This window comes from Cheilinus undulatus, linkage group 15 (genome assembly GCF_018320785.1).
Source record: "Cheilinus undulatus linkage group 15, ASM1832078v1, whole genome shotgun sequence".
Classification (NCBI taxonomy): Eukaryota; Metazoa; Chordata; class Actinopteri; order Labriformes; family Labridae; genus Cheilinus; species Cheilinus undulatus.
The window spans coordinates 39,008,027-39,023,309 of NC_054879.1; the positions used below are offsets into that span (position 1 = coordinate 39,008,027).

General features: G+C 40.6%; 1 protein-coding gene across 1 annotated transcript; it reads right to left on the minus strand.

Moving 5' to 3' along the window:
- Positions 1–260: 260 nt before the first annotated feature.
- si:dkey-229b18.3 lies at positions 261–13,188 on the minus strand. Its single transcript, XM_041806980.1, has 7 exons — positions 11,798–13,188; positions 10,270–10,343; positions 9,811–10,039; positions 4,673–6,663; positions 4,257–4,475; positions 1,266–1,406; positions 261–1,179 (listed from the first exon to the last, which is right to left on the minus strand). Exons 1-6 carry the CDS (start codon positions 12,144–12,146, stop codon positions 1,302–1,304), a joined length of 2,967 nt encoding a protein of 988 aa, XP_041662914.1. The 5' UTR covers positions 12,147–13,188; the 3' UTR covers positions 261–1,179; positions 1,266–1,301.
- Between the last annotated feature and the right edge of the window lie 2,095 nt (positions 13,189–15,283).

Here is a 15,283-nt window from a genome sequence, read left to right on the forward strand (position 1 = left end):
AGAGGGGGGATGGATTTTTCTGATTCTTGGGGGGACTGTGGACAGGGCAAGGGCACATATTTTTGTTAGAAGCCTGAAAAAGTGTATTTTGCATAATATGTGACCTTAAAGATGGTTGACAAATCAAAGTTAAAACCTGCAAAGTCAATAAAACACTACTCTAAACATAAATAAATTCCTAATGTAATTATGAATGTAATGAATTTGCTGAAAATGTCTTTTTTCTTTCAGTAAATAATTAAAAACTAAACAACAAGATATAAAAAGCAAAAATTTATTCAGTCTTTTTACAGATAACAAGAGACCGCTTATTTGTAAAATCAATTTGTGAAACATAAACATCTCTTTATGTGAACACATTGCATTTCAACATTAGGAGGGGGTTGGATTTCTCGTCTTGGATTAAAGTGGGAGAGGAGATCAATAAAACGTTTGTAATGACACATCTGTGATGATTACTGTTCAGAAATTCACATTTAAAAACGAGACAGCGTTCCCTTTTTCAAATAGGCAGACTTAGAAAAACAGTGGACTACAAACGGCCTGCAGATACACATGCAGTGGCATCACCATGTCAGAGTCACATATCCAACTCCTGGACTAGCAGATCACGAAAGGAGGGACACTAGTCGGGTCATTTAAAAGTTAGCACACCAAAAAGGACAAAAAATAAATCCACTTTAAACACCCAAAGGACCGTCTCACTCCTCTGACTTCAAGTATTCCCTCCAGCACTTGCATCACTTCAAGTATTCCTGTTGTGGACGTCAAACCTTCAATTCATCACCACTTCTTAGGTTTACCACATAAGCTATAATATAAGTGCACTCGAAATTAATCTATACATAGAAAAATAACAATAAAGTAGCAGTAATAGTTATAACAATCACTTTACATTTCATTTTATACACAACCGTGATGTTAAATACCGTGGCATCACAATCCCCGCCCCCTGAGTGTAATGTTCAAGTTTAACCTTCTGGATTAATGCTAACAGGACCAGAATCTTGGTTGAGTTATTTAAATAACATTAGCAAGAATTGACAGCTGCAATGATTAGAATCAGAGTCATTATTCCTTTCCACAGACCCTTGTGCTTGTGTGTGACAGATGCATTATGTACAAGCTGCTGATTGGTCGTCCTGCCTGCCGTGTCGCTGACACTGACCAGCCTTCATCCTGAAGAATAAACACTACAGTTAAACAGAATAAAATCAATGCAGGTGTTGATCACACTGTACTTTAGAGTGAGCGGTGTTGCTCACCTCAGTCTCACTGTTGGAGTGGAACCTCCAGCAGACTCAAGAGCCAGAAATGATACAGCTACGGCATTTGTACAACTTGGGGTCATGGGTGCGGATGTGGTTTCTTACATTCCTCAGTCGGAAAAACGTCTTACTGCAGAGCTGCGGAAAGAGAGGGAAGTAGCTGAGTTATGATGTCTGAAAAAAGGCTATCAAAATTCCTACTTGGATACTTTTCAGTGCCACTTGTTTTTAAAGGATACTATGCCATTTACTCTAATGTTCAAAGTACAGAAAAGAACAGAAGCTTCAGAATAACTACAAACTGTCTCGAGTCATTTTATTAACCAAAAGCTGCTGTGAATGGATAAAAGAGCACCGTCTTAATGGAACAAATATGCTGTAGCCCATTTTTGTTATTTAAAGACATGAAATGACCAAATATTTGGTGACTAGGACTTCTATTTTTACTGCTGCGGAAATAAATAGGTATCAATATCATTTGAATTTGAATAGAATTGACTAGAACTTCATTCTGAGTTCTGGTGTCATATTAACTCTTGGTTGTGTCCGAAATCACGCTCATTCCCTGCTCCCTGTTTTCTGTATAATGAACTGTCTGTGGTGGACTATATTGAGGATTTAATGGCACACTAAAAACATTTCAGACACTACTCTGGCTGCCAACAATTAAGTCATTACTATAGTTGTATGACTATAGTAATGTGAGTGAGGTTTGAATTAGGGATATTAACATTTGAATTCTACAATCATAATCTAATTATTTTGAACTAAAAGTCTTCACGAGGACAATAAATGTGAGGCACAGTACTATTTCCCAACACTGTGATAATGACATGAAGTGTTATAAAAAGCTTGCACAAAAAAGTTTCATTAGTTACTGCTATTTGCAACATGTTTCTTTGGAATCAAGCTTTTTTGAGGGTCAATCAGATTTAGCTTGAGTTTTATCCTACTGCATTAAATTGGAGTGAGAGCATGTAAAATACACAGACCTTTGTGATGGGTTTATAACAAAAGCTCCTACTGTGATAATGCTAAAATTGCAGTTTCATTTTGCAGCACCAGGAGTAGTAAGCTATTATATGTATATCTCTGATAACTTGTAATAACTGTAGAGGATGTCTTTGTTTTTGATACTGTTCATTGTTCAAACTGGTCATGTCTGTATTTTTCAAAGTAAATAGCAAACTGTTCACACAGGATAAATATTACTTATGGACCTCTGATAATTTTTGGATTACCCCCCAATGCCAGTGGTGGTGCAGTGCATTTGCACAAAATCACAAAGTCTGTAAAGTCTTGAATTTACGAACATGTCTGAAGGAAAACACGGAGATGCTGCATTACAGCAGCAATGGAAACATAGAGTGAATTTTTATTTCTAAATTCCACACAATAATACTATTAACCAGAGTTTCCAGTGGAGACATGAGCCAAGTGTGTGTGTGTGTGTTTTTAAGATTTTTATAATCCGTTTACATTGCAAAGCAGATGGATTGGCTAGTTTAAATATCTGTCATCAGACAAATCTTGTAAAAGATCCAATCAGGAACAACTGGGCTAGGTCTGAAAACAGACCTGAACAATCAGCATCATTTGACGAGAATGAGGCGGGTGGTTAAAAGTTTATCAGCTGTCTTGGTGAAAATTTAACAGCTCTGTGCCAACAGTTTTAATTATTGATTTGTATCGATTTAATTGATTTCTATTGCAGCCCTATCCCCTGGTAATACTGATCCTGGGTGTGTGAATAGGGCAAAAATTACAGCAAGCACAGAGATCCACCGATTTTAGTGACCCAGTCTGACATTTCTGTAATTTGGGATGACATTTTTTCTTTATAACCTCCATGCAACTTTTTCTACAACTTTCTTTCATCGAAGACAAAAAAATGGAGGTTGCATTGTACATTGTAAATAACATTTTTTCCTAATAATAGTTATCTATGGTGCTATATTTCTCATATTTATCTCAGAAATTGTTCACTGACAAAATTAATTTGCTTCAGGGGCACTCACACTAAGCAATCTTTACCGTGCCTAGGCATGTTTGACCCCAGAGCCCAGTTTGTTCAAACAGTGTGACTGCTTCACGTTGTGCTCAAGCACAGTAAACTTCCCTGGTCCTGATATGAATGAATAGGGTGTGCCTCAGTCTGATTGCTCAGGCACACACATACAACAGAGACTTGACTTAGGCAAGTGTAAGAGGGCCTTAAAGACCCTGTAAAGTGAAATCCAAAATTTGTGTGTTAAACACACTAGATATATTGGAATAAGATTGCTGTAAACATGTGAAAACACGGAGATTGACGTCACTGGCCCACAGTGGGGAATGACCCCGTCCCTCTAACACTACAATATAAAATCACAGAGCAGTTCATCAAAGTACAGTTTGTTATTAGCTGATGTCACTGCCTTTATTGAAAGTTAACGGTCAGTTAAATGCTTTTGTTCTTAATTGTGAGGTGAATTTGCTAAATCTATCAGCCAAAATGGCCTATGGATCATTTAAAGTGTCGTAACAAAGATCTGAGACAGAAAACGGAATATGTCTCTTCTCTGACACAGAGCCAGGCATCTGTGCTCTGCTCATAAGGTCAACATAAGGTGACAGGCTAATGGTGCGAGTGCTTTTTCTCAATTCCAATTATAGAATTTTTTTTTAACTTTAGTTTAGAGGATCTGTTTTTCTGGAGTAGGTGTGGCTTCAGCTCATTCAACAGACACACCCATACCAGCCTAGAGCAGATTTTAATGCCTCATTTTTCATGATTTTTAAGCTTAATTTAATGTACTTAGTGATGTTTTATTTGGTTAAAATTTAACCTGTGGGTTCATAACACAATGACCTGTCATACAACAAACCTAAATACGGATTTATTTTCCCTTAACAGGACCTTTATGCCACAAAATGAGTCAAGTTACAGTCATATAGTTGTTTTCTCCCCAGTCGACTTTTTATAAAGGTAAAATGTCAAGTGCTTACCAGACATGGCCAGTGCTTGCCCTCAATGTGCCTGAGGCGATGCATGATCAGAGCATCACAGTCTTTGTAAGAGGCAGGGCACTGGAGGCAAGCATGGGCTGCCTTTGGGAGTTTGGGGACTTGACTACGAGGGCCTCGGAGCTGCTTTAGTCTTGCCCGACGTACAGCATCCATCATGACACAGCTCCTGCTGCTCAGAGGGAGGGGTGAACCTTGTTGCTGGAGATCATAGAGAAAAGAAGGCTGTGGATGAACTTGATCAAAAATTGTGCTCATGAAAAATAAATGTTTAGCAAAAAGAGAGCAAAGAGATATATGAATAAAGAATTCTAACTTTTGGTACAGATGAAGATATGGTCAGGTTGCTTCATTAAATTTTGACAGTGATCTTTTTCCACGAGAACTCCTGTATTTACCTTTGGTATGGTGAGTTTGGCCTTTGAACTGACGGTCTTGTTTGGGTGAAGAGTGTTGTTTCGAGAGCTTGGCCGGGGTCTCTGCACCTTGCTTTGGCTCACGCTCCTCTCCTCCTTCTCTCTCTTCACCACAGACAGGGTGGGGGGCACTCTGGCTCTTAGTGCCCTGTGAGGAGACTCCTTCACTCCAAATCTTTCCCCTACTTGTGACACCGAACGTGTCAAGCAGATATCCACGCTCTCCTCTTCTCTCTTTAGCCCCGCCATTGCACCCCCTGCTGGTCGACAAAAGCTGAATAGAAAGCCTGAGTCAAGGAGCTTGATGGGGGGCTTGCTCTGGCGCTTGCCCAGGTCAGGTGATGGCGGATCGGAGAAGGGTCCACCACCCACTGGCACAGGCTCTGCTGGCTCCTCTTTGATGACTTTGTAGAGAGGGTGGTTGTAGATGGAAGGTGGAGGTGCCTGCTCGGAAAACTGGAGCCCACAGGGTTCACTAACCTTTGTTCTTGGCCTGGTGTCCATGACTCCCTGATGCCCCGGGCCCTCAACCTTCCTCCCCTCTTCTCTGGCCTTACACTTGGACTTTTCCACTACTCTTACGGAGCCTCGTCTTAGCTTAGCCTTTGCTGCTGATCGGCCGCTGTTGTAACGCAGCACTCTGACCGTCTCCACACTGACCATATTTCTACTCTGTGAATTCTGCTTGGGCGGGGATTTGTGTGGCGTGCTGCCACGGCGATTGTTTGATGGAAGTGAAAGACCTGAGATGGAGTAGTCAACTGGTTCTTGCTTGATCCTTACTGGTTTTCTCACCAGAGTTTTGTTGGTTTTGCGTCGCAGAGGTTGCTGTAAAGAAGAGTGGGCACCATCACCTTTCCTCACAGAGCGTCTGAGCTCTCTCCCACCGAGGGACACCATGGATGCAGGCAGGAACATGTCAGGTAGAACACCTTTGCTCCTCATGCTCCTGTCACTGGGGGGGACATGTCTGGAAATGATCTTTGGCCTCTTTGAAGACTGATCATTGCTGATGAGACTCAGCGGCTTTGACTTTCCCGACTTGCTAAGTAGGCGAGAGTTAATGGGGTTACAGAGTGGGAGCGACAGGGTCACATCCCCGAACGGCAGTCCTGGTGAGGTGGAGCGAGGTTTCCGCCTCTTTGTTAGAGAGTAGTTGTTGGCCTTCAGCTTCCTTAGTCGTTTCTTTTGTCTCCAGCCAATCAGATCTTCTGGTCTGGGGAGGAGGGCGGTCCTCTGTAAGCCAAGAACATTCATCAGCTTGTATTTCTCCTGGGCCCTTGCATAATCCTCCTCATCCTCTCCAACCTCCTCCACCTCCTGCTTCACCCTCACAGGGCTGCACCCCGCGCCCGGCCTCATCCTGGAGGGGCACGAGAGCCGGCTGATAGGGTGAGGTTTTTTGTTCCGTCGAGGAGTTTCGGGCTTCGGTAGAAATCTTTGAACCTCCTTAGCGGCTCCAGGAGTGGAGCGGAGAAGACGGGTGTTTGATGGCGACACAGGTGAGTGGCTGTGGGACCGTAGGGACGATATGGCGTGTCGGGGTGTAGTGGCTTTCTTTGATGAGGGAGATTTAAAGTCCATGAGCTTCATCCTGTGTGTAGGACTCAGAGGGAGACCATTATGGCTTTGGGATTTTGGAGTCCTTCGCAAATTGCGCCTTGGACTTTCTTCAAAAGACTCATCTGATGCATCCAGAGTTAGACTAAAGCTGTTGTCCATAGCGTCCTCCAAACTCCAGACCTCTTTCTTTTTGTTTTCCCTCTGCTGGCGCTGACAGGCAGGGGTAAATCCTCTGCCAGGATGGAGTTTCTCTTCCTGTTCTTTCATGAGAGCAGAGCAAGCCTCCACTGCGGGCCACATGCCCAGGTGGCGGGCCATGGCGATGACCTCAGGTAAGTCCTCCTGGCGAACGCACAGAGTGGAGGAGTAAGAGAACTCCAGCAGAGACAGGAGGCCGTCCTCACTGAAGCCTGTAGGGGAAAAAAAAGAGCTTTTCATTAGATTTGCTAAACCCTGCTGGTCAACGAGTGAGCGAGATGAAAGCGGCACAGCATAAATAGTAGATCAGAGAGACAATGTGTAAACATCATGGTGAAGACTGCAAGAGATGCTTTAATCACATCTGATTACAAATATCAAAGATAGGAATATGAGACAACAGACGTGGACTGTGTCCACATTAACATACAATTTGTCATCACAAACGGACAACACAGACCCTTTGTGAAACAAAAATAAAGAACAGTTGCTGCAGGGGTTGCAGCAATCCTTCATCTGTTTAATCCGAAACGTCTCAGGAGTTCCCATAAATCATTGTTTGAATGATCAAGTCAGTACTAAGGCTGTCAGTTTTAAGAAAAACAACTTTGAATGAATTTTGAACACAACAACATAAAGATATTTTGGTTAGTACTTACATGACCTCAAATATTTCTATGTTCAAAACTAAAGATAGCCTTTAGTTATAGCAGTGATGATCAGTGTGTGGTCATGATGGCTGCCATGTTAACGGTGCATAGCTGCAGCTTTATACAAGTGCCCAGTTTATATGTAACTTTATATTACAGAGCAACTCGAAAAATTGATCAACTGGCAAATTAAGGAAATACAAACATAACCCAGCATGTGGTTAATTTCAGTGATGCATGGTCATGCAGTGAAGAAGTGAGCTTATTTCATTTTTACCGTAATCTGTATGTGTTATTCATAAAAGGAAAAATTAACAAACACAGAGCAGTGGTTTTAGAATCTAACTCACGACTTCCTGCTTCATAGTAAAAGAGAGGAGAGAAAGAGAGATGCAGACTGAGATCACTTTGAGCAGTAGAGATGTAAATCAAAGCATGGAAATCCATATTTCAACTGTTTAAACATTTTTTTCCAATAATGATCAATATTGTACCTTGCAGACATCACTGCCTCTCTCAGTAATATATATGTATTTAATAGTTTCCCTCTTAATTCTGTTATCACAAGAGATGAGCTTTGTGTGGTGAGGTAAAGAGGCATGTTAATAATTTGGTAAAACAATGAAATAATGTTGGCAGTAATCATTGGTTAAAATAACAGGATTGGATCTGCCTCTGCCATGCTTTTTCTTCCATTGACTGTGGTGTGGCTGATTGCTTTCCTCTTTCTTCTTTAGGACATCGTCGTTTGAGCTGGTTCGTAAAAATCTTTGCAAACTTCATGCAGATTGTGCAAACAACCTTTTTTTCCACACTGACTGTGAAGGAAAACCATGACACAGCTCCATACTAGCTGGTGAGATCTGCCAGAATGAGAGCCTGTTCTACAGTTAATCAGCTTTGGCAGAACATCTGTACATTCTATTTCATTTGCATTTCAATTTATTAGAAGGAACTACAATTAGAAACTGCCATTTGGTTGCTCTTCCTCATTTATCATGGTTTGTGCTGCTTACATGCATACCTGCCAAGATTTAGATTCTAAAATATGGGTGTGAGTTTGTGTATGAGCCACCCAGTTGTAGGTTAACTTTGAGGGGGGGGGTTCACAGGGACCGAACATTTTGAAGTTTAACACTTTGTTTTATGTGTTCAGGATTTTTGCACTTATTTGTCATGAAGTGGTGTTTCTTTTTGTGAAGGAGAAGAAAAGTTACATCTATGCCTATTTTAAATACCAAAATGTATGGTTTTGGCAAAGCTGAAAATGTTTGCCATTGTAGTCTGTGTAGTTCACCATCTTTCATTGTTAAACTGTTCATACGAGCAGAAAATGGTTTTAAAATCTGCCGTTTTAGTCACTTGTGGTGCTTCCACAAATATCTACAGTGTTAACTTTACTGTAACTTTCTTCTGTATGTCCCTGCTTTAAATCACATGCTAACACACTGTTACCATGATGTAAGGGTGCAGATCATATCTATGTAATGTATTATTATAACGCAGAGAAGGGAAAAACACAGAAGATTTTGCTCCTTGTTGCATCCCTCATCTCATCTACAAACTAATGCAGACTTCAGCACACCCCTTGAATCAGGCGGTGGGTTGCCAGGTCCCATGTGTGATTCCATGTTTATAAATTAGTATAGTCAGAGCAGATCCATGAAAAATTAGAGTTTTCGTGGAGAAGTGACAAAACAGGAGGCTGGTGGGAGATGGCCCAAAAACACAGGAGAAACCCAGAAAAACAGGAGTGTTGGCAGGTATGTACATGTGATGGACCATGACTGGGCCATCGGCTGTGAGTTCTGTAATGCGTAACTGCCTCCTCACACACCTGAACCCCATGGTTGTCCCACAAGATATTACCAAGTCAAGTAGACACTGTTTAGCTCCGTCAACCTCCGCTACTTACTTTAATTTTTAATTGAGGACTATTAATGAAAAACTGCACCCAATACGGATGATTTACTAAACAGTAAACTGCCATTTTTCAATCCATGGATGAATTTCACATAATGAAGGAGAAAAGCAGCTCTCCTTGTTAGTACTGCTCACAGTTGAAGCTTTGATTCTACCTAGACCTTTTCTCCATCATCCCCTAATCAATGTCTGTGTAAAGTTGAGGTGAGTCTCTGTGTGACCATAGCAAGTTGTAGTGTTGAACGTTCACAGTGAGCATGCAGACTGAGAACAACTTGGTCTATGTTGAGCAGATTTTTGCTGCTTTCAGCTTTTTACTGCTGACCTCAGTTGTCATTAAATTGACTTAAACTGTTTGTTTTTCTTGCTAGAACATGTTTCAGAGACATTGCGAAAATTGTAATGGTTATGGTTCTTCCTCACTCTGCTTAAGCTACCCTTCAACAACCTCCTAACCTTAACTGAACAGAGTATTTTAAGTTGCAAGAGATTATGTCCTACTGTGGGATGCATTAATGAAAAGCAAGATCCTGCAATTTTAGGGCCTGTAAGCCCTGTAATGATCTTGTAAATAAACGAGTTCATTAAGGACAAAGAAGTCTGGTGTTGTACAAGTTTGAACACTAAAATAAAGCAGAAAAGAAAGGCTTCAAACTTAACTAATATTTCACCAGTACAAATCTGGCTAAGTCAAAACTGTTCTTACAGCTCAGTAAGAAGCACAAGTAAAAGCACAAACAGAAATGTTTGTTAGTGCCCTTTTGGCCTCTGGTCATATGATCTTACCAGTGAGATCTATGTCCGCTGTCATGCTTGAATCCATGTCTGTGAAGATTTCCTGGAAGTGATCGCTGACGGCCGCCAGCACGGCTCTGTGGGCTGAGTACGATCTCCCATTTGTCCGCAGGGTGATGTCACAGAACAGCCCCGCCTCCCGCTGACTCCTCAGCTTGCTCAGCATGTCAGCGCCATGTGACGCCATCGTCTTGGTGACACATCCTCTGCCACCCTGCTCCTGGGGGGACACAACAGAGGCAGACCACAGAGGCAGGGTTAGAAGAATGAGATGTGTTAGAAAGAGCTTTTTGGAGACAATGGAGAGTGAGAGAAGGATGAAGTGAGAGTGAGCAAGTGTGAACTAAAATGTGAAAGATGATGAAATAATAACCAAAAAGGGTTAATTTTAAAAAGAACGTGAAACTCATTATCACAGGACAGTGTCAGCCTGTGTGACTCTGACTTTACCTCAGTCTTCTTGTTGCGCTGGCTTTTACATTCTGGACAGGACAAGACAAAATCTCTGATCTGGAAGTACATCCCTGTGAACAAAACACACATGAAACATCAGACAACATGGCAAAACAAGGTAGGGATCAACTTTTAGTTCACTGGAAATACAAAGAACTTGTCTCTATCTTGGGTTAACATGTGCTGTATAAAATTTGCCAACACTGCAAGACACCAAAAATGAATCAACACTCTTGTTAAAAATAGATATTGAGTCAGGGGTCTTATGCTGGTTTATGAAGTCATATGCAAGGCTGCCAGAGATGTCCACACTAGGGCTGGACATCACTACATTTTAAGATATACCGATATATTTTCAAACTGGGGGTTGGGTAAAGATATATTACATCAGTTTAGTTTATGTTGATTTGGGGGAACAAAAAAGAAAAGATGCCAGGCCTATTAGTAAAAGTGTCTATAGTAAGGACAACGAAGTGCAATATGCTTTTTAAGGTGTGCAAGCAAAATGGGGGGGCTATCATTTAATTAATTTAGTAAGACAATATTGATACTTCAGCAACATAAATAGATGTCTTTGACACCCAATATTAGGTAATATATTGTTTTTGACTATCAGAAATTACAGGCAAACTATCTAAATTGCACAAATGCATTCACAAAATTCTGTAAAAGTGGATTTAACTGGCCCGGACATAGCGTTTTCCTTGCTTTTTTTCAAATGTTGCCAACATATTTGAGAAAATCCAACAATGCTCTCTCTCTTTTGGCTAAAAATATTACTTAAGATCATTATTTTTCTGTGGCTTTTGATGCTACCAAACATTGAAACAGTGGAGATTTTTTAAATCAATTTCAAAGACAAGAGTATAAAAAAATTGGCAACCTCAATACACAGAATCGTTGCAATTGCTTTTGGAGAATTTAGATGATATTTAGGAGTTTACTGGTAATCTGTTATTATTAATAAAACAAAAAACTGTCCAATAATGGGTGTCTAGGGCTTCTGTCTTTGTTGACATGTTATCAAAACAGGTTTCAATATTAAAGGTCGACTAATGTTGGTTTATCAGGGCTGATATTGATTATTAGTGGTGCAAGTGGCCGATATGTGGAACCGATATGCAAAAAAAAAGTCCTTAATGTGAAAAGGTAACACTTCATGTTAAAGATTAAAAACACAATTTAGCAGTAGCTTTGTCAACACGAGAAACAGCACAAAGCAACACTGTAGCAGCAGCAAACAGGAAGTGGTGCCACATGCTCCCTGTGTCAGTGCCACCCAGGCCTCAGTGTTGATTGGCTGGTAGTTGTGTGATGTCAAGCAAGCCAGATAGTGTTGCGAGTAGGATATTAGGTGAGACTGTAGACAACTATTTTCTCTGTCTTTGTGGACAAAAAATTCACTATATCATGTATCCCAACTCAGCTAAATATAATGAGGTATTATTTTAGGTCTACACTTCCCCAAAGTCAGGGGTCCCATGTTGTTCTATGAAAGTTATGTGTTAGGCAGTGATGTCCATACCCTCCCACCAGTAGTTTTCAGCCACGCATTTGTAAGTCTCCTCCAGAGAGAGGTGCTGCTGGCCAGGCCGCCTCCTCCGGTGAAAGGTGGACAGGGCCTCGTGTCTCCTGTCCTCATCCAAAACCTCCCGATAGTTGATGAAGCCCTTCTCAAGCTTCTTGCGGTAAAGCAGCCCGTCTATCATCTCAAAGTTGGACGACCACCGTGCAGGGGGTCCACGCCCTGCAGAGTTCCCTGCAGCCTCCATCTCTCTGGTTCTGTCTCCGTCTCCATCCGACCAGGGTTTGGACGGATAAAACGCCTTTATGCTCGTGTAATGAGCATTGGTGTGGGCGCAGTCACCGGCCATTTTTAACCGGTTCTATACTCTAAAATGTAACTTTGTCCCGACTTCAAATGGGAAACAGCGTCTTCAAATCTCTGAATTAATCCCTCAGTCCTTGTTTTACTCGCCTCTAGCGCGTCAGCCAAACTTCACCCACTGACCTATAATCCACGTGGATGGGGTGACAGTAAACAACAGCACACCGACCCCTCAAAAGTCACCCGAAACACTCTTTAAACACCTAAAATAGAATAAAAATATCTATCTGACGACTACAAAGCCAAGTGGCCAACACAAACAGCAAAGTCTCTCATTGTGGCTTATAAAAGCTTGTTTTGTCATCTATAAGAAAGTCACCATCAGATGGGAGACAACACAGAGGGGTTCTGCTTTGTACCCCTATGAGTCTCTCAGTGAAAGCATCACTTTTAACTATCCAAAAACTGAATAGTCATATATCACAAATAATACAGTCAATTTGTTCGAGTAGAAAAAACATTTAGCCACGTTTCTGTACAGAACTGTGGCTTCAATAGCCGTGCAACATCAATAGAAATGTGCAACTGTCCATCCAAGTGGAGATAATTAATGCAGCCAGCAGACTAACGCGCCAACTGCTCCGAACCAACTGATGTAAAGTGACCAGTTTTAACGGACGCTACGTAACCAGACTTCACCGCCAAATGCTCCCCAGCAGCCCGCTTTCCATCTACCTCAGGGGTCGGGAGTGGCCTCCGGTGCTAGATGACGGCGGGTAGCCTCACCGCTAGCGTTAACTTGTGATTTCTTTTTGCCAACTCGAGTCGGAAGCAACATGATGACGCAGCTATCAGCTCAGCATCGCCACTTGAACGACCTAAAAGCGAGGTTGCCTCCGCGACAAGCCCGCAATGTTGCAATTCACCGCCGCTCCCCCTTCAAAAAGCAACCACACACGTTCTGGTTAGACACCCGACATAGTTGGTGCCGGTCGAGTAGCCGTAGGCTCGGTGTGGCCGTCAAATAGTCCAATTTCTAAACTCGTAACCTTCTGTTTGTTGCTAATCAGCAGCCTAACTGAGCTAAGTCCTCCCCGCCTTCACACAAAGGCCATTAGCAGAAGCCTTAAAGAACCCCTACCAGACGAACTGTGATTGGCTGGCAGAGCTGCCACTCAACTTAGTTTTCATCACCTCGCAGCAGGGTAGGTTGTGCACGCACGACGCCACTAGTATTTGCTTCACTTGCTGCACCGTCAAGTTAACCGAGGTGCACCTTGTCTATCATTTCTATCAGCGTTAAATATACACTGTAAAGCAAATGTGTTTATAGTTTCGTTCTTAAGCCGGTATCTTCTTCCACTTAGTTCGAAAAAACATCAAATTATATCACAGTGTAAGGCAATAGCTGTCACCATCTTTCCAATGTCAGTTGCTATTATATTTTGTAAGTAGTATTTTTTAAATGCAAAATGACTGAAATTTTCTCAACTTTTACTCCCCATTCAGCTCTTTTAATTCAAGCTTATGCATATAATATATGGAACATAAAATTCATATATCTGAGTAATGCATCTCTCATTTTCTGTTAAGCATTTTAGTGTGTTGTTGTTATTGTTTTTCTTTTTTTTTTTTTTGCTTTTTAGAGGATTTTCAACCTTGTTTGAATTTGAAAATAATGGTTATTGTTCTGTTTAATAATAACCAAATTCAATATAGTTCTCACAAGATAGTAAAGGCAGTGAGGAGAAAGCTGTTTTGAATAGTGTAGGCAATAATACTTTTTAAGGTGTGCATTTTTACACTGAAACACTATTCTGCATTTTTACATGAATAATGATACTTAAATATTTGGTCTGACTTTTAAAGTAATGCCTTTATTTATGAAAAAAAGATGATTAAGTTTACATGTGTTAGTCTCTTGGATGTGTTGATCATCCATTTAATCTCATATAAGTAATCCAAAAGGGTAAATTATGCTTGAGCATCGTAACATTAAACTAAAATTTACTCTATTCACTCTTTGACTTACCCTGCAGTTTTGTGTGAGGCAGTGGTGGGAAGTTATTTACTGTTGTGAACACATTTGACTGATTCTGTAATCTTTTTATTCAACTATCAAAATTTGTGCTGATACAAAGTTTGATTATTATGAGGAGCAAGAATTACATTCAGTAATATTCCCTTAAATGTGAGGACAGCATAAACAGTGTATTCAGACTCCCTTCACTTTTTAGTTTTGTTATTTTGCAGCCTGATGCTAGTCAAAAATATAGATTTTTTTTCAGTTCTCATTAATCTACACTCAATATCCCATCATGACAGAATGTGAAAATAATTTAAGAAATTTTAAAATGAAAACAGATTGACATAAGTATTCAGACCCTTAGCAAAATCAAATTTAGATATTTGTTGAGATGTTTCTTTACCTTGATCAGAGTACACCTGTGGTAATTATATGATTAGACATGATTTGGAAAAGAACACACCTCTCTATAGAAGGCTTCACTGCTGACAATGCATATCAGAGCAGAAACTAAGACGCGAGGTCAAAGCAACTGCCTGTAGAGCTCAGAGACAGAGTTGTTAAAAGGCTCAGATCTGGGGTAGTCTACAAAAAAAATTCTTTTGCACTTAAGGTTCCCAAGAGTACATTGGCCTCCAAAATTCTCATGTGGAAGAAGTTTGGCATAACCAGGACTCTTCCAAGTTCTTGGCACCCAGCAAAACTGAGCAATTGTTGGGCTTTTCATTGCAATGTAGTTTTTGGTCATTTTGGTATATGTTTTTGATGATTTAATGATATTTTTAGCATTATAAAGCAATCTGCAAAGTGGCACTTGAAACTAAAAGAAATATATGGGGGAAAACAAGACAATTTCAGTGGGTTCATTGCAGTGAATTTCAATAATATTCAGGTCACAATTTCTTTAAGTCAACAGAATTAAGGGAAAAGCTACTAAAATACAGTGCCTATGAAATGTGTCCACCCCTCAGGGGTGGGATGTTTTACCCTTTTATTGATTTTATAGATCAATCATGTTCAATGCAAATTGGCTTTTTTGACCAAATTTCTTTTTACAAACCCCTCCTCTCTGTCAAAGTGAAAACAGATTTATACAAAGTAATGTCACTTAAATAATAAAAAAAAGAGGGTAAAATAAGTGACTGTATAAATATTCA

Excerpts from the sequence above, each read along its gene's own strand:
- si:dkey-229b18.3 (XM_041806980.1), bottom strand. The coding sequence starts at position 12,146 with ATGGCCGGTGACTGCGCCCACACCAATGCTCATTACACGAGCATAAAG. Across the intron at positions 10,344-11,797 it reads TGAAAACTACTGGTGGGAGG|GGATGTACTTCCAGATCAGA; the intron begins GTATGGACATCA and ends TTTTGTTCACAG. Across the intron at positions 6,664-9,810 it reads AGCGGACATAGATCTCACTG|GCTTCAGTGAGGACGGCCTC; the intron begins GTAAGATCATAT and ends TTTCCCCTACAG.